This window comes from Neofelis nebulosa, chromosome 5 (genome assembly GCF_028018385.1).
Source record: "Neofelis nebulosa isolate mNeoNeb1 chromosome 5, mNeoNeb1.pri, whole genome shotgun sequence".
NCBI lineage: Eukaryota > Metazoa > Chordata > Mammalia > Carnivora > Felidae > Neofelis > Neofelis nebulosa.
Window position 1 is genome coordinate 127,486,362 of NC_080786.1, and position 19,491 is coordinate 127,505,852.

Sequence of the window (19,491 nt, forward strand, 5' to 3'; positions counted from 1 at the left end):
CAAGTCACATTAAGTTAATGTAATTAAAAGCAAAAAAGATTTCATGTAGCCAAACTAGTTAATTAGCCCCAGTTGGTTTAGTATGTTAACCTAGAGGTGTATGGCTAACGTTGTGGGGTGATGCCTGAAAAAAAAAAAAATTCCTGTGTAACAGATACTGCAAATCATCTGACTTGCTTTAGGGTGGAAAATGAAGACATACCAAGGAGTTCATTTTAAGTTCATCTTTATGTCTGATTTTAAGTACTGATTGCAGGGTAAGCTGTATACTTCATTGAATAACCAGTCAAAAGGCTTAATTTACCTTTTTAAAGAAAACACGCTTCAATGTGTACAAAAATAATCAGATTTTCTTCTTGTATTCTGGAAATAAGAAGTCTTATTGAAGTTCTGATTCTGATTTTTTCATGCTTACCAGGAATATAAAATGATTCTTTTTTTGGTTAAAAAGGTAGACCTTACACCTTATACCTGACTTGTCTATACTATGTCAGTATTTGGTAAACAGTCTAGTAAAGATGAAAACATTCTAGAAAGAGATTTTCAACAGCTTTGAAGAAATCTTTAAGTAGTAGGAGAGAAAGCTTTTTATACCCCTAAGGAAAATGACCATGTATTATTTCTTTAGGGAAAATGCTAGTTTATAAGAATCAAATCATACATTGATATCAAATAATTGATATATATCAAATACATTGATGTGTCCTTTACCTTAATGTCTCTGAAACATTTAAAAAAAACCATCTGAGGCTATTCTGAAGAAAATTATAAAGTGTGAAGATATTTAAAACTTTAAAATTCCTTACCACTTTCTTCTTTTTCTTCCTCCTCTGTCTCCTTCCCAAAAGGGAGGCAAGTCCACTGGGACTTTTGTTTGTTTTGCTTTTATCAGGTATGTAGATAGCTGAGGCCCCCTTTTAAGCACTGTCTAGAGCTTATGGAAATGTGGGTTTCTAATGTGGTTACCACTGTGGTCTGGTAAGGTATATGGTAATGAGGAAGTAGGACCTCTGCCTTAGATTTTTGACCTAGGCTGGATGCCAGCATATTGTCTGAAGGCTTAACACGTTCAGCCTCTGCACCACCGGATTATGTTAATTGAAGAAGTGTTTCAGCAGTGCAGTGTGTAACATTGTGTCTGTTCATTATACAAACTCCTTTTTGATAGGTTTACAATTTGCCTGTCAGATCCAGTTGCTGGAAGAGACCTGCCAAGAAATATTTCTTAGCTCATTTTAAATATGGCTGTTTTCATATTTATAGTGTTCTGTGTGCGTTAGACATATTTTTCCTTTCTGTGTAGAGAGGAAATGTCAATTTTTGGTTTGCAAAGGGGCACTAAGATTTAGGACGTATAAAGCCACTCGTTACAATCAATATCATTGTATGACTCAACATAAAATGGTGATTGTTAAAAGAGGTACTGTACTGCTTGAGAGCTGGTGTGTTATATTTGATCAGTTATTGTACTATGTTTTTTCTGTTCTTCTGTTTATTGAATAAAACAGGCCACCATGTCGTCCACAGTTGTGACCATTGAGAATAAAAGGATGGCTTTTGCTTAGCTCTGTTTCAATTCAGCCATTGACATAATGCCAAAATCAATTTGAATTTGTAGAAATTGAGGACTACCGTTTTCATCATCATCATTATTTTTTTTTTTTATTTCTTCCTTCCCTTTTGTCGGTTTGCATCTCTCACATCTCTAAGGATGTAAGTTTCTTCAAGGTTTCTTGAGGCTTGTTTAGTTTTCCATTTAGGTTGTAATGTCTGTTTTGGGACCCTTAACCATTATTGTCGGTGAGTATAGAAAGGAATGTAGTATTTCATAATGAAATTATCTTACTAATAAGGTAGAAGGTGTGAGGGGGTATTTATACTAATCTCAGAAGTCGCAGCAATGATTTCCCGAATAGAAAACGCATTTTTTTAATGTTTTCTTTTCTTTCTTTTCTATTTATTCTCTTTGAGAGAGAGCATGAGTGAAGGAGGGGAAGAGAGAGGGATACACATACAGAATCTGAAGCAGGCTCTAGGCTCCAAGCTGTCAGCACAGAGCCCATTGTGGGGATTGAATTCATGAACTGCAAGATCATGACCTAAGCTGAAGTTGGACACTTAACGGACTGAGCCACCTAGGTGCCCCTAGAATAAACACTTACTATTTTGTCTAATTTTAACTACCCCTCCCTCCTGTCATTTTAATCCAGCATTTACCTTTAGGCCAGAGCCAAGCCTTTAGAACAAAATTTCTCAGCATCTGCACTACTGACATCTTGGCTGTGATACTTCCTTATTTGTGGAGGACTCCTCTGTGCCTTGTAGGAGACTTTACCCTCTAGGGGGTAATAGCACCACCTTTCCCCTGTCTCAGTCGTGACAACCACAAATATCTTCAGACATGCCCACATATTTCCTGGGAGAAGGTAGGTGACTGCCCTTATAAAGAATCACTGGTTTGGAGGAAATAAGAAAGGCATGATTGGCCAGAGAATTTCTTGCTTCTAAGGCTTTGCTATGTTGATGCGAATAAACATTTTTCTGACAAAAGCAATGGAAGATGTGTCACTAATTAATTTTAATAAAGAGCTTCTGGATGTAGTCTTACAAGGGAAGATTCATTTTGATTAGACAAATCTCTGTTTTAATCATTAAATCCCTAAGTATAACACAAAATAATGTGCAAGCATTTTTCTGAGTACTTTATATGATTCATCTCAATATCCTTGGAGATGTATGTTAAGAGTATGCCCAATTTAGAAATGAAAAACAGGTACAGAGGAGTGATGCCTTGCCTGACCTCACGCGCACCTAGAGACGGTGATTGCAGTTCCCATGCTCACTTTGCTTTCCTATGTGGATATATCTACTTTTGATCAATTTGAAAGATCATCTGTGCTTTAGAAATCTTTTTTTTTTTTTATGTTTTGCATATATTTTCATTTTAAGTTGGTTCCAACCAGATAGAGTTGGTAAAGAATACCACTGGGAGGTGGGGGGGGGAAGATACAATTTAATTGACTTCATGTAGCCATGGAGGATTAATATCTATGCTGTTATTCAAGAAAAAAAAATACATATTCCTCATCAAAAAATGTGTTGTGAGGTTCATATTTTATTTTCAGGCCTCAATTAGTTACTTTAGTGTTTTTTGGTACAGAAATTATATATAAATAAACAGATATGATAAATGTATGCTTTTGGTCATATTATGATTCTAATGAAAAAGCTTCTCAAGACACCTAATTCATTTTAAAACACTTCTTGTAGAAATACATGTCATAGTGGTCCATACTACCAGTAAGTATTTACTTACAAAGGACGGAGAAAATATTTTCTAAAATGCCTGGTGAGGTATTTTGTATTTGAACAGTATATATGGTTTAGCAAGGCAATTTGTAAAATAAAATTTTATAGAACAGGAGCAGTTTGTTTTTTTTTTTTTTTTTTTTTTTTATATATTTAGTAAAGAAACATAGCCTTGTGTTTCCAAAACATAAGTCTCCTGCTCAGTGAATTTAGAAAAGTTTTTGAAGATTGAGCCAAGTGTGATAAACACTTGAATCTTGAACACCACAGACGTTAGGGGTGCCTACCCCCTCCCTGCACAGTCAAAAATCTGTGTGTAACTCTCGATTCCCCAAAAACTTCATTGCTAATAGCCCACTGTTGACCGATGCCTTACAGGTAACATAAACGCACATGTTTTGTATGTCATGTGTACTTTATACTGAATTCTTACAATAACATAAGCTAGAGGAAAAAAATGTTATTAAGAAAATCATAAGGAAGAGAAAATACATTTATAGTACTATACCATAATTATACCAAAATCTGCATTGAGGTGGACCCACACAGCTCAAACCCATGTCGTTCAAGGTCACAGGTACAGCTAGAGCTATAGGAATGGGATGTGAACAACACATTCTTCAGGACTTGATGGCTTTCTTTGAATTTGTAGTTCATCTAAGTTATTGTTTCCTCCCATTTACTGCAAGGTTGGAATTTTTTCCTTGAGAATCTCCTGGCAGTTATGAGAATCTCCTCTCATAACTCATGTTAACTAAATTTCCCTTCTTCTCCATGTATAGGGATTCTTTCAAAATATAACAACGTTGGGCTGCAATATATAATGTTAATTGGTACCCCACATGTGGATTAGCAAGTTGATTTAAAACTCTAAATTCCCAAGTATTTAAGATTTGTAAAAGTAAATTAGTACTATATTATACTGAAACTGTAAAAATGTCTGTACCGTTGAAAATTATTTATACTTTATCATTCTTTGACTTTCATTTTTTTCCACATTTGAGTGTATTTTAAAATTATCCTTAAAGCCTTATATTTTATTGTATATATAATTCACTGGCTTTTAAAGCAAAAGGAACACTTACAGCATTTTAAGAGTTTACTTCCTCTTATTTTGCTATAATTATTACTTATTAATATACAATCCCTTCAGAAATGAACTGACTACCTAAATATGCAGAAACATTTAAGGTTAGATTCTGAGACATAAGAGGCTCAGTATCTTGTCCAAAATTAAAGAACCAGTAAAGGAACATCTAAGGACCACATATCAGATCATTTAACTTTCCTATCAGGAATAGAATGTGTTACCTTCATTTTTGCAGGAATTATTTTGTTTCCTCAAGGTTTTAGAAATGTTTAGGTGAGGTGTTGCAAAATAAGTACATGACAAAAGGTTACAGTACATCTTAATAGTATGGATCTGAATTTTCTGAACCTCAAGAAATGAAATTTATTAAATTCAAGTTTATTAAATAGCAAGTATAACCGTGCTGTGGGCTGTGTGTTTCCTGTCATTTGTGCATCTCATGTAGCCAAAGACATATCTCTTGGGGAATATCTGTTCCAACTTGCTAAGTGACATTGGGCAAGTCACTTTCCTTCCACAATTTTTTTTTTTTTTATTATTTGCTAGATATTGTGACAGGTCCTTGGGGCTATAAAGACAAATTAGATATGCTTCTCTGCTTCAGAGTTCACAGTCAGGGGGGAAATCTGGCGTTTAAATGCAAAATTAAAACATACTGTGATGATGGGCATAGTGCAGGTATACAGGAAAAGAGGTTATACTTTCTGAGCTGCTGGTTCCTTAAGTGAAAAATGAAGTTATTATAACACTTGCCCTTACAGCCTCACAGCAGGGGTATGAGAAAGACCAAATTTAAATGATATATTCACACAAAAGCCACTTTATAAAACATAAAATAGCACTGTGAACCAATAGCCTGCAGGTTGGGAATACATTTGAATTAAGAATCACACTTTGAGTTCTTCTAAGGAGATAATTGCACATGTGAGAAAAGATATATGCAAAAGAATGCTGATTTAGAAGAGGGAAAATGAATTATCTTAAACATCTATCAGTAGGGGAATAGTTTGGTAAAATATGATAAATCTATATGATGGAATATTATGTGTAAAGGAATCCTGTGCACAATGGAATACTATTTTGTCATTGAAGTTAATGGGAGGATCTGTATACATGATCTTCAACATTTAAAATGCAAAATATTCTCAACATATTATTGAGTTGGAAATGCATACAGAAGAGCATATACCACGTGATCTTACTTTAATGAAAGTGTGTGTGTAGATGTAGATCTTTATATCTATCTATAGCTGTACATCTGTATCTGTATCTAATCTATATCTATCTATTGTGTGTGAGAGCCAAAAGAAGAATGCATACAAAGTTACGATAGTAGTTAACTTTTGAAAGATTTGTTTGTTTTTGTGTGACATTTATTTCTTTGTATTATTCTGTCTGAAATTTAGGTAAGTATATATGAAAACAGTATATATTAACACATCTTGTAACTGCTGTAAACCTTTATAGAAATGCTTCATTGAATAACAGGCTAGATTTTGTCTATAAAAGTAGTTTGTATTCAACAAAAATCACCTGAGTGAGGCATTATTCTAGGTATGAGGGACAGAGTCATGAACAATGCATTGAAGAGTCCCTGTGTGGTTTTTGTAATGGTACCGAGAGAATCATGATTATTGTTTAAAAAAAAGACTGAAAAAATATTAAGTTCTAAAACCAGAGAAATTAAAACTGCACTGTTAATATTTTGATTTGTCCTAATATATAAAGACTTGGATGCAATGTCTAGTTTGGGTATCTGGATTGAAACTAAGCAATTAAAATACTGCAAAACAGTATGACCCCACCTTTGTAAACGAGTGGTTTCAATAAACTCCAAGTTTATGATTAAAACAAAAAATTATGTTTGAGTAGTCCTTTCCTGCCTTCTGTTTTGTATCTCTTAATCTTTCTCTTTCTCTTTTTCTTTCTTTCTTTTCTCCTTCCTTCCTTCCTTTCCTTTCCTTTCCTTTTTCTTTCTTTCTTTCTTTCTTTCTTTCTTTCTTTCTTTCTTTCTTTCTTTCTTTCTTTCTTTCTTTCTTTCTTTCTTTCTTTCTTTCTTCTTTCTTCAGTACACTGTACAGAATAACTGTGAGGTTGAGGTTAAAACCTGCATGAAGAAACATTCTAGAAGTTATCCCTGACAAAACCTTTCTAAGGTTCAGAGAATTAGAGATATTCATGGGTAATTGAACCCAACTCTCCACCAAAAGCATATTAAATTAAGTAAAGATAGTTCAATTTCCGCATCCCGCTCTTAATTCATGGTTAACTTCAGCCTATTTATTGTACTGGAAGTCTGCTTACATTTGTAATTAATTCTTCTTCAAATAATTAAATGTTCAAGAGTGTGTCCAAATGACTTTCCAGATGATTTATTGGGATCTGTTCAGTCTCTGCCTCCTAAGTCCCCAAGAAATTCCTTGGGCAGCAGAAACACATACATTATTTTTTTTTTTAGAACACGTCAGTTTCTGCGGTGTTTTGAATCTTTAAAGATATGTTCCTTTAAAACAACTCTAACAAATTAAGTAATTAGGGTCATTTTTATTTCCACATCTTCTAGTACCAGAATATGCTTCCTTGAAATCAATTGTAGCTAATATGTATTTACATATTAATTACACTCATATATGGTGTTAAGAATTTCCTTTTTTTTTTTTTTTCCTACTTGCTAACCAAATTACTCATAGAATTTTTCGGTTTTCATTTAACCAAATAATATCAAAGAACTTGGCCACTTGGGATAAACAAATTTCTTGTTATATGGAATGTAATAACTGTGTAAGAAGATGTAGGTAAGTAGACATGTTTTGCCCCTTTTCTACTGTACATTTGGTACACATTCTGCCTAAAGTTACTACCTATAAATATAGCAAATACTGCACATCAGCTTTTTGATATCTGTCTTGTAAACATGGCTAAAGTCATGTTAATGGTATTCATGTACAACTTTTTTTTTAAGATTCGAGGAGGAAAGCTCATGATCACTTACACCCGCAAAAGTGATGCTGGCAAATACGTTTGTGTTGGTACCAACATGGTTGGGGAACGGGAGAGTGAAGTGGCTGAGCTAACGGTTTTGGGTAAGTGAAATTTTATCTCATCTCCTTGCTGTACAGTAGATTTCTTGCCACTTTGCAGTATCTTTATACAGGGAGAAAGAAATGACCTTCTTTAGAAGGTAGACCAATATTTTGGGCGGGTGGGAGAGGAGAGAAGACATGAGTAAAGCAGCCTGAGATAAAGTCCCCAAGACATGGGAGGAAAAGGGGGAGAAAACTCTAAACCTAGGGAGGGGCTTCTAGAAGAAGGGGACTATGTGGAATAATTTTGTAAGTAATATTTCAAATTATACACATCTTCACTGAACATCTAAGATGGTTTTTTAGTTTGTTTCTCTTTATTTGATCTTGAGATGGCTTTTTCTAATTTTAGAGAGACCATCGTTTGTAAAGAGACCTAGTAACTTGGCGGTAACTGTGGATGACAGTGCCGAATTTAAATGTGAGGCCCGAGGTGACCCTGTGCCTACGGTACGATGGAGGAAAGATGATGGAGAACTGCCCAAATCCAGGTACTGATCAGAAGTTAGTGGAACAATTCATCCATTCAGAATTTCTGTGGTTCTCATCAGAGCAGCACTTGCATATACACCATTAGACTAGTCTATTCTAGACTTTTTGTTCAGGGGCCAGAAGCAGGAGAGTGTCATGCTTCCTCTGAGGGTTTCACATAGGAACTGTAGATTCTTGACCCTGCCCTGCCCAGGGACCCCTTGTAAAATGTGATATTTTTAAAACAGGCTTCTCTTCTGTTCAACCAGAGCACAATTAATAGTAATTTCTTGCACGGGAGTAGATAGGAAAGGGAAGGGAGGTACAACATTAAAGATATAGGTATGAACCAATTTAAAGAGCAAGAGTCTATTTTCTTAGCTACAACACTACCAGGGAATAGTAGAAGTCAGAGTGTCTTGATATCTGTCAAGTCTTTAAATTGGCTAAGAGCAGAGGTACACTTGCAGCCTTAGGGAATGAGACAGTGAAATGAAGCTTTCGGGTATTGTTTTTAAGCTGTCTGTTCATTCATTCAGCAAACATGTGTTGAGTCTTTGCTAGGTTTTGGGGTTACAGTGGCTTAGACATAGTTTCTGCTTTTCAGCAGCTGCCGAAGGAGATTTGTAAGGGTAGATACAGAATAACATAGCAAACCCTTTGCCACCTAAAATGTAGACTGTTGGGAGTAGGAAATCAGGAGAGAATTCTCAAAGGAAGGTGACATGTAAGCAATGTCTTGAAAGATATGTCTAAATTTAAAAAACAAGACCAAAGAGAAGAGTGTTCCAGGAAAAGAGACATTACAACACAGACTTAAGTCTGAGAAAGAACATCACACATTTTGAGGGGTAGAAAGTTTAGCATAACTAGTTCATAGGGCATGTAGCAAGAAGTTACGGGATATCAGGTTGGAGACACTGGGGCCAAATTATCAAGGGCTTTGTATCATCGACTGAAGAATTTTGAATCATATTGCATGCACAGTGATGAATCAAAGGGATTAGAATGAACAGGATTCCTTTTTTTTTTTAAAGATTTTATTTTTGAGTAATCTCTACACACAACGTGGGCCTCCAACTTAATACCGAGATCAAGAATTACATGCTCTACTGACTGAGCCAGTCAGGTGCCCTGAACAGGATTACTTTTTAAAGAAAATAATATTTTAGTACTATGGGTATTACATTAGTACAGGGAAAATCTAGTGGCAGGGTCACCTTTGTTGTTTTTGTCCAGATAAGGGATATAGATTGCCTGAACTGGAACACGAGCTACAGACAGGGATCCATAGTGGACTGAAATTTCTTTTTTTTTTTAATTTTTTTTAATGTTTACTTATTTTTGAGAGAGACAGAGACAGAGTGTGAGTGGGGGAGGGGCAGAGAGAAAGGGAGACAGAATCTGGAACAGGCTTCAGGCTCCGAGCTGTCAGCACAGAGCCCGATGTGGGGCTCGAACTCACAAACCGTGAGATCGTGACCTGAGCCATAGTCGGACACTCAACCGACTGAGCCACCCAGGTGCCCCATGGACTGAAATTTCTTAGACTAAACTGATGAATTGGATGATTTGTTAGATATAGAGCTGTTGAAGGAAGATATAGGTAGATTGTATTAGGATGAGTTGGTTTATATAATGGGGTAAGCAAAGAAACTTGTACTTAACATATGAAATATCAGATACATGTGGGATATGATGTCGAGCTATTAGTCAGTTGGGATTATGAATTTAGAGCTTCGATGAAATAGGGATTAGGAATGTTTGTGCAGCTGATCAATATATAAAGTACAGTTGCTAATATAACTCATGATATTATGTAGAGTAAAAAGAGTATTGAAGTGAAACTTCAAGAGAATCCCAATATTGAGGGGGAGAGAAGATGAGGCATGGCAAGTGAACTGTAGAATAAGAGCCTGGGTTCTGGTACCAACTCTACCACTAAACTAGCGGAGAACCAAAGACAGGTTACCTTACTTTCCTGTGCCTCCAGTTTCTCACCTGCAAAATGTAGATGATACTTTATAATACTTTACATAATTATTGTAAGAATTTTAAAAGATGAAACCTATAAAACAAAGTCTGACCTATAATAAGAATTTATTTAATAGTCACTGTCTGTTAATTTTAGTTTGGGGACAGTAGCTTGAGGAAATAAATGAATAAGTGCCAGCTTTGCCCAAAATATTCTTTTAGGAAGTAGTTTAATTGTTTACCCAACATAAATATGAAAACAGGTTCTTTCTATCTTCATGCTTGCTTAGAGGAATGCCACATTCCACCTTTAGTTTTAAATTTTCTGAAGGGAACATTGCATGTTGTTTATTTGATGCCTTAGATGGGTTATATTTCTAAATGATGGGATTTTCAAGTAGAAGGTCACTTAACTGTGCTTTTTGTGTTATGTCACTAGATATGAAATCAGAGATGATCATACCTTGAAAATTCGGAAGGTGATGGCTGGTGACATGGGATCATATACTTGTGTTGCAGAAAATATGGTTGGAAAAGCGGAAGCATCAGCTACGCTGACTGTCCAAGGTAGGGTTTGGAGAAGCTTTTGTCGTGGTTGCTTTTTTGTATCATATGAAATATAATGTTGATATTAGAAGAAAATATTATCTATTTGAGTAGTCCACATTAAATATAGACTTCAAATAATGATATAAATATTTTATTTCAAACATAATTAAAAGAAGTTATCGTTTTCCTATGGGAGCTCTGTAAGCGTTTGTGACAGGAAATTGAATTAAGTTGTTACAATTACGGAGAGTATGTGCCTGAAATCTCTGGGTCTTCAAACACAGAGCCCTTCTAATCTTTTAATTAGATGACAGCTATCACCACGAAAACTTTTGTCTTTAAACGGAAACAAATCTACCATTCCTTCAGACCGCGCGCTTTCAAGGGTCTGTACAATTCTGAACCCCAAAATAAGAGAATTCTGTTTCCCTCTAAAATGTAAGACCCATCCACAGAGTAGGGACTTTTGCCGCTTTCTTTTGTTCCTTCAGTCCTGTGACATAACAAACATTCAGTAAATAGTCATTGAATGAATGAATTGCACCTGCCCTTTGCTAATTCTGATAAAGATTTATTATTTGATGTTATTGGAACCCAAATGGATGCCACATTTGATGGCTACAAGTTTTGAACGCCAGACTCCCATCTTAAACTGCTGGGCAGAAATGGTTCTTTCACTTCCTTCGTATCTATAATCCAAATGTTTCTCATTTTCATGATCCCTCTTCTCCTTTCTTCATGATGCCATACCGATTATTTCTCACTGTGTCTCATCCGAGAACTCTCCCATTTTTTTTTCTTTTTAGGGACAAATTCCTTATTGTGGAATTTGAGACACAATGACCTTTAAAACATACTTTGCCGGTGAATCCCTCCCCCTGTGTTTTGACTAGGGTATAGAGTAAACAGGGATTTGGGCCCTAAACCACAGCTTGTTTCTGGGTCTGACATTAGCAACACTTGGAGTTGTCACCTTTTCTGAACACTGGCTCCTCTAAGGCTATTATGAAGAAAAAGGTGCCTTTTGAGGAGTGTTTCTGTTGTGGGCTTTCTATAAAAGAGTTTTATGGGCTTTTTACAGTTAAAAAAAAGAAGAAAGAATATTTTCTTTCGGTCTGTAAAGCCATTATGTCCCACTTTGGGGTTTTTAGCTCAACCTCATAAAAACAAAAGGAAAGAAGGAAAAAGAAAAGATCAAGAACAAACATTGAATTTCTGAGGCCTAGACTACTTCTCTTTAATCTGAGTTAGACTTGAACTCCGTGTAAGACTAAAACTGTAAGAAAAGGAAACCCCTTTACGTTTAGAAAAAGCACAAATTTAAGAGATGTCAAATCCCAGTTCAAAAGCCCCCCAGAGGGAGTAAAAGGAGCCCAGGATAAGACAAGACATGAAAAGGTGTATCTCTCTTTAGACAGTGGTGACAGGGAGGTTGATTTGTCTATCACATTAGTCAAAGAGATATGTTTCACTTTATGTTTTAAAGTCTTTTACCTCAGGAGTCTGATGCTTTCATTAACAATACCATTTTCCTGTATGTAGAGTGGACATTGAAATCAAAATAGACTTTCTTCCTGCAATTTTATTATTTTTTTTCTTCCTGTAATTTTTTTTTTTTTTAATTTTTTTTTTCAACGTTTTTTATTTATTTTTGGGACAGAGAGAGACAGAGCATGAACGGGGGAGGGGCAGAGAGAGAGGGAGACACAGAATCGGAAACAGGCTCCAGGCTCCGAGCCATCAGCCCAGAGCCTGACGCGGGGCTCGAACTCACGGACTGCGAGATCGTGACCTGGCTGAAGTCGGACGCTTAACCGACTGCGCCACCCAGGCGCCCCTCTTCCTGTAATTTTAAACTAAGTCCAAAGCTAATTCAGCCTTAAGTTTTCCATATGTAATTCTTACTCCCTAAGCCTGAATTTCAATGGAAATTGGGTACAAATGATCAGATCCAGAAACTACTTTGGGAATTTAGAATATTTTACTTCAACTGCATTGGGTTTTCTATAAACTTATGAAATATCTGTATAGTGCTGAGAAGGCATTCTTTTATTTAAATATTAAAATAAAATATGCATATTAACATCACTGTTAAAATATCTTTAACCATTCTAGAATAATATACATAAAATGCTTAAGAAAGTAACATGATTCCCAACTACAGAAGATAACTAATCAAAAAAAAACAGGAAACTTTTCAAAGGAAACTTGAGAAGTTGTATTTTTTTTTTCATTCGAGACTGAATACAGAAAAATACTATGTACTACAAGGGAAACTAATTTCAAATGAATCTATTTGATAGCAGGAAACAATTACAATAAGAAATTCAGTAGTGTAGTTCTTGATTTCTATATTTTATCTGTGGTTCATTTTTAACAGGAACTATTGGAGTCAGCATGGGCTCAAAAATAATCTTCCTTTCCTTTACCCTCATACAATAAGTATTTAATTTTGGGAGGTGATGTTGGGCAACAAAACTTTGTTCTCCATATAGAAGTTACTGGAAAAAAAAATTCTTAAATATGGGTGACCATTGGATTTCATCCCCAGTACAGATATGATTAGTTCTAACATTTAAAAAATAAACTTGACTTGGAATCACTTCTTTCTTTCCATTTTTTTTTCTTGAAATCCCAATTCTATTTTCTTGGAAATTCTACCTGTATATATTCTTTAAATATTCTTTCTAAGAATTATCCTGTTTTTTGTACTAGTATAGTCTTCATAGTGGTTAGCATCGTACTGGACATATAGGAGGTGTATTATCTAATAAATACTTGTTCCAATTTGAAATATGAATATGGACTTCAGCCTTCTGCTTGAGTGGTAAAAATATCATAAGGACATCCTATGGTAAATTCAGAAAGCTACCAGTGGCTTTGATTCTGAATGCTAACAGTTAGGTTCTGTTGGATCAAATTTGAAGATATGGCCAACTAACAATGGCTGCCTAGTAGTCTGTGTTTGAAAGGGACTAGAGCTAAACCTAGGACTAGGCAGAGTGTCCTAAACTTATCTGAAGTTTGTTATCTGAGCTTACTTACAAATCTATACTTACTAAATCTTATTAAATACACCACCTATCTGGAATGCCCTTGGAGAACCTAATTCAAGAATCTGTGTCTGAACACAGAAAGTTGTTATTTTATTTTATTTTATTTTATTTTATTTTATTTTATTTTATTTTATTTTTTGATTTGTTTTTGAAAGTAAGCTCCATGCCTAACCTGGGGCTTTAAGTAATGACCCCATGATCAAGAGTCGCATGCTCTACCAACTGTTTTGGCCAAGTACCCCTTTATTTTTTATTTTAAACAAGCAAGTCCATGAATCCCTGGAATAAAGACATACTTGAACTGAAAAAAAAAAATTAAAGGACTTTAAAATTTTTCTTTAGAGTTTGGGTATTATCAGAGCTGGAAGAAATGTATTACAAAAAATTGTGTAGCTAAGAGCATAGACATTAGAGTCAGAATTTAGCAGTTTCTATCATTTACTAACTGTGTGACCTAGAAAAGGTGATTTAAACTTCTTGAACCTCAGTTGCCCCGTGTATAAAATGGTTATGGTGGGGCGCCAGGGTGGCTTGGTCGGTTAAGCGTCCGACTTCGGCTCAGGTCATGATCTCACGGTCCGTGAGTTCAAGCCCTGCGTCGGGCTCTGTGCTGACAGCTCAGAGCCTGGAGCCTGTTTCAGATTCTGTGTCTCCCTCTCTCTCTGCTCCTCCCCTGTTCATGCTCTGTCTCTCTCTGTCTCAAAAATAAATAAACGTTAAAAAAAAAAAAAAATTAAAAAAAATGGGTATGGTAATACCAACCTCAGAGCCTTTATAAGGATTAAATTAAATTATATATAAAATTATTTAAAATATTGTCTTACAAAGTATGTGTTTTGTAACTAAGAAGCATTATATTCGTATTAGTTCATATCAATTCATATTGATAGCTTTATTGCTTATTTTAATAATTACTGGTTATTTAGTACTGTTCAGATAATTCTAGACAGATAGGGTTTTTCTTTTTCTGCTATTGTAATTGAGAAATTGAACTAATACAGTCATGATAATTTGTGATGTAAAATTATTCAAAACTCTTCTCAAATATAAAGTATTACATTTTCATTATGAAACAAAATATGAAACAAAATTTATTGGCCTTTTTGGTAAGTGGGTTGTGTGTGTGTGTGTGTGTGTGTGTGTGTGCGCCATCAAAGCTCTGGTGCTAGATTTACATTGAACTTTTGCAAAATAATTAGATAAATTAATGAAAATAATGACCATTAGGCAATAGAAATCATCAAAAACATTACATTTTATGTTCGATGGATTTGTTGTTTTGTTATGTTTTCTAATCATTTGGATTCTCAGCACCTCAGGTTACCTTTGCTTAAAATAGGGTGTTTCCTGGTAATTCTTTCCAAGACCTGGTCATATTCTGAAAAACTACTTATTCTTCTTTATGACCACCTGGAAGCTTCAATTAATCAATCAACCCATGAATAAACTATGAGGTCACACCTTGTTATTAGCAAGTAACAGCACCCCTAAGACCTATACCACATACATATCTTAATGTGACATTGGATGGATTACTTCTTCTGGAGCAGGCAAACACCAAGTTATCGAGCCAAACCAAAATATTGATTATTTATAACATAGCAGATTTTATTTTACTCTTGAAATAGGCAAATAATAATAAAATTTGTCAATATTAAGAAGTTTTCGGGGTCCCTGGGTGGCTCAGTAGGTTGAGCATCCGACTCTTGATTTTGGCTCATGATCTCACGGTTTGTGGGTTGGAGCCCTGTGTCAGACTCTATGCTGGCAGTGCAGAGCCTTCTTGAGGTACTCTCTCCCTCTCTCTCTGCCCCTCCCTGCTCTCTCTCTCAAAATAAATAAATAAACTTTTTAAAAAATTTAAAAAAAAGAAGTTTTCAGTTAAAAATATGTGCAGCCTGGGCTCCATAAATATTTAGGCAGTTCTTCAAAAAGAATATCCAGATTCCTTTAACTTGCATGTCAGTTTTGGTATATCATTGAAACTGATTGTCAGAATGAAACGCAAAGACTGCAGTAATTTGATTTTCTTGAAAAATAATTAATGTCAATTATATAACCAATAAAAATGGTGAAATAACACTGTTTGGAATGATTACAACAGAAAAGTTTCCGCTTAACTCCCAGTTAACCAGAAAATTCAGTTAGCGTAATATTCTCTTATTCAGTGGAATAATTTGTTTTATTATCTATAAATTTAAACTTACATCAATGTTATTATATTTATACTTAATGTGTGTCTGCCCCTACTTTCCTTCCATGTGTATAATGTCTCCACACCTCCTCAAGAATTCTCTTTGTGAACCTAAAATACACACAAAACATCAGGCATCTTTTTAATATCATCTCAGTTTTGATCGATTGCATTGTTATATTTGCACTTTAATGTCTCAATTTGACAAGTGTCAGGATTGTAGGCTCTGTCTTGGTAGGAATGAATTCTCTTCTGAACTTGTGTTTTATATTGTATGATGACCCCATCTTTGAAGGCAAAAGATATATACTGTGGTATTAATAACCATTTCATAGGTTGTAACATACCTATAAAATATAAAATCTAACCAGAACAAAATAGATGCATAGAGGCTCCCTGCCAGGTTTTTAAACAGTGTGCCATTGAAAGGGCTAAAATTTATGCCTCTGCTTGGTGTTCTGAGAATGGTCACAGGTTTATTTCATATTATTTTACTATCGTAATCTAAACCTATTTATTAGGCCTCTGTTAGATGTTTGCCAGGTGGACCCTGAAGTTCTTGAAATCACATGATAGCTAAGTTTTATTTTTTACTGGTTTTTGTGAACCAATTCATGGTTAATTTAAAAAGTGAGTCCCCGCCCTCCCCCTCTCCCTCCCCCGCAACATACATTCACTTTGGTTGAAGTTAGCCTTTGGGAAAAGCATCGTGAATACAGCTTCAATGCACTAAATGAAAAATAAAGGAAGAAAAATAATTTTACTTACTACAGGATTAATAACAAGCCCTTTGAAATGAGTAATTATATGTTTATGAAGACAGTCATGTTGATAACTTTTTAAATAATTCCATTTTTGAGGAGTGCTCTCCCGAGGGAAAGGTAGAGGATGAGGCCACACAGAGTTTAGTTTAAACTCCGCATTTCTCCCATATCCAAGTCTGTGCTCTGCCTCTAAGAGTCTGTCTGATTCTTTGCTTCAGTGATATTCATTGCTTAAACAAGGCAAACTTGAGGGCATTATCAATCTTTCCACTCCCTTTGCAACTTTATAGATAAAGCAGCTATTATTACTGTCACAATTTTATTTCCAAAGTGAATTTGTGACTCTGTCACCAGAATGATCATGTTCCCATCACTGTGTCTGTCACAGGAAACCAGACTGAAAACAGACTTCCATACCCCAGCCATTCTCCAAGCAATCACATTTTATCTTTGCTGAGTTGAACCATTAAGAAAATCTAATCCCACTTTTGTTTGTCTGTCTTACAATAGGAACTAAAAAAGACACTTAGCCCCCTCTTTTCCCTTAGCCCTGAGTGCTGGGCCAGTCCGACACAGGAAGCTGGACATTTAGATCTTACTTCACACCTCACTGCACTCCTCTGCAGACCGCTCACAGGGACCAGTTATTCTTTGAAGCTGAAGAAACAGTTGCTTTTCTGCCCTTTCAGCAGCAGCTCTGTTAAAAGAAAAGGCAGATGCCAAACATCTCTAAACCAGGTGATGCTCTGCTCCCAGACGAGTGGGATTTCTGTGAAATCCCAGCTCTTTTCTGATAAGTGCTTGTCCGTTTTTCTTCCTTTGATGTGAAATGACTCCATTCTCTCAATTTCGTCACCTGTTTTATTTTTTTAGTGATAATATATGGTACCGTGAATGACATTGCTGTCTCTTTAAATTTATTGTTGGCGCACAGTAGGAATATTCAAATGAATCCTCAAAAGGATGTGCATTCAATTCCGTTCTGAAGAATTGTTAGTTGTCTGGTGCTTCCCATAAGTATTTATGCCTACTATGCAATGAAGGAACAGAGTGCTTCCTCATTAGGATTGATTAGCCACTGACAGCTTCTGGAAGGCTGAGCCTTAAAGTCTGAGATTGACATGAGACCAGGGAGACACAAAGGCAGAAAAAAAAAAAGACCCACACTGTCTTTTGGCTGACTTAATTGCTGCTAATGGGATGTTTCCTAGAGCTTCTCTCCTTGCTGCTGGTGAACCACATGCTTCAAACAAGCAGCTTTGCTGAAATATCTCGGGTGCTACAGTTTATGATTGACCCTTACTTCATGTCCCAATGAACTAGGAATTGAAGAGCAGTTATAATTTTCAGTAAAACAAGAAGCAGCTGTCAGAGGCTTGTCTAAGCTTTCAGATTTCTACTAACCCAGAGTGTGAGTATTAATTCACAGGAAATAATAGTGATGCAGTGAAAATGGGAGCAGAGAAGGAGGCAGAAAGTGAATTCTGTCTTGTTTGCATCAGTGGAGGCCAGGACAGCCAGCAGCTACATGCCAGTAGATAGATAGCTCAGGGGCTGGATGGGGGTCATGCTTGACTCTCACACTTCTCCCATGTCCGTGGTCACAAAATCCTACTTGTTTTTGCCTTTTAAATATTTCTTAACCCTCCCACCACCCCTCTCACCTTCACATCACTATTTTCATTCAGGCCTTTGTCGTCTGTTAATTTCTAATCAGTTTCCTCGCCTCCATCTTGCCCAATGGAACCCATTCTCCAAACAACAGGTTCATCCATCTAGAATACATATCTGAACATTGTCATGGTTCCATCTCTCCAGGGTAAGACCCAAGATACTTAATAGTGCTCCTCTTGACCACTCAGTCCCCTCTCACTACTCCCTTCAGTGAAGGAGCACTCCATTGTTTACTTTTTTTTCCCATGCACTACCACCATGTGGCTTACCTCCGGGCTTTTATGTTGGTCCCTTGGTCTAAAATGCCCTATCCTATACCTGCCCTGTCTTCTACTTGCTAATTACTCCTTCCTTAGACTCAGCTCAGGTAAGCATCCTCAAGGAAGCATGATACACAGGCCTCACCCATGAGCAGGTCAGGGATCCCCCCTTTGATGTACCTGCTGGGTGCTGTTTGCTGCCCTTGCTGCATTTCAGTGTTTGCCCCACATGACTCTGAGTTCCCTAGAGGAACACTGTGTTCACTTTGTCTTCTCAGTCTTTGAGGCATCCTTGGTGCTCATATCACATCTTCTGTGTGGGTGAATCAAGGGCTGCACTGATACATACCAGCTGTGGGATCTTGGCAAAGTCATTCAGTTTGAGTTTCAGTGTTCTCTTTTGTTGAAAAAAATATATATACATATAATGTAAACATCAGTGAACTGATAGGAGATAAAATAATAATTAACAAAATATTTCTATGCTCATAAAAGTGGTTTGAGTATTATGAAGTGCTTATGCAAGAGCAATTGTTATGCTATGTTATGTTATGTTTTCTCATCAGCTCCTTCCAAAACAATTAAAAATCCATCAGATTCTCGGTAATATTTATTTTTTCCATAGAGATTTGAGTATTTTGGTAGCTGATTAATGTAGAGTTTGGTGAGCGTTTTCTTTTTCTGCAAATATAATTTTCAGTGGCTCCTTAGGATTGAGATCTATATTTGAAAATTAATTCTTAATATTTCTTTGGACAGTCTTTTAAGGAGACATCTTTTTTTTTTCCTGCTACTGTTAGGAAGCATTCTGTAGAGTAGAATTGCAGTCTTGAGGTGCCTGAGTGGCTCAGTCAGTTAAGCATCTGACTTCGGCTGGGGTCATGATCTCACGGTTTGTGGATTTGAGCCCCACATCGGGTTCTGTGGTGATAGTTAAGAGCCTGGAGCCTGCTTCGGATTCTGTGTCTCCCTCTTTCTCTGCCCCTCCCTGGCTTGCTCTCTGTCTCTTTCCCTCAAAAACAAATAAACATTTAAAAAAAAAAAAGAATTGCACAATGTTTTCCTAT

General features: G+C 36.1%; 1 protein-coding gene across 1 annotated transcript in view; it reads left to right on the forward strand.

The window, feature by feature from the left end:
• The window catches only part of ROBO1 (roundabout guidance receptor 1), a 1,142,978-nt gene that overhangs the window by 1,020,400 nt on the left and 103,087 nt on the right, over nucleotides 1-19,491 (forward strand). Inside the window, exons 6-8 of the mRNA XM_058731718.1 lie at nucleotides 7,362-7,482; nucleotides 7,835-7,973; nucleotides 10,367-10,494. Coding sequence (XP_058587701.1) covers nucleotides 7,362-7,482; nucleotides 7,835-7,973; nucleotides 10,367-10,494 — 388 coding nt within the window. The remainder of the gene's footprint in view (nucleotides 1-7,361; nucleotides 7,483-7,834; nucleotides 7,974-10,366; nucleotides 10,495-19,491) is intronic.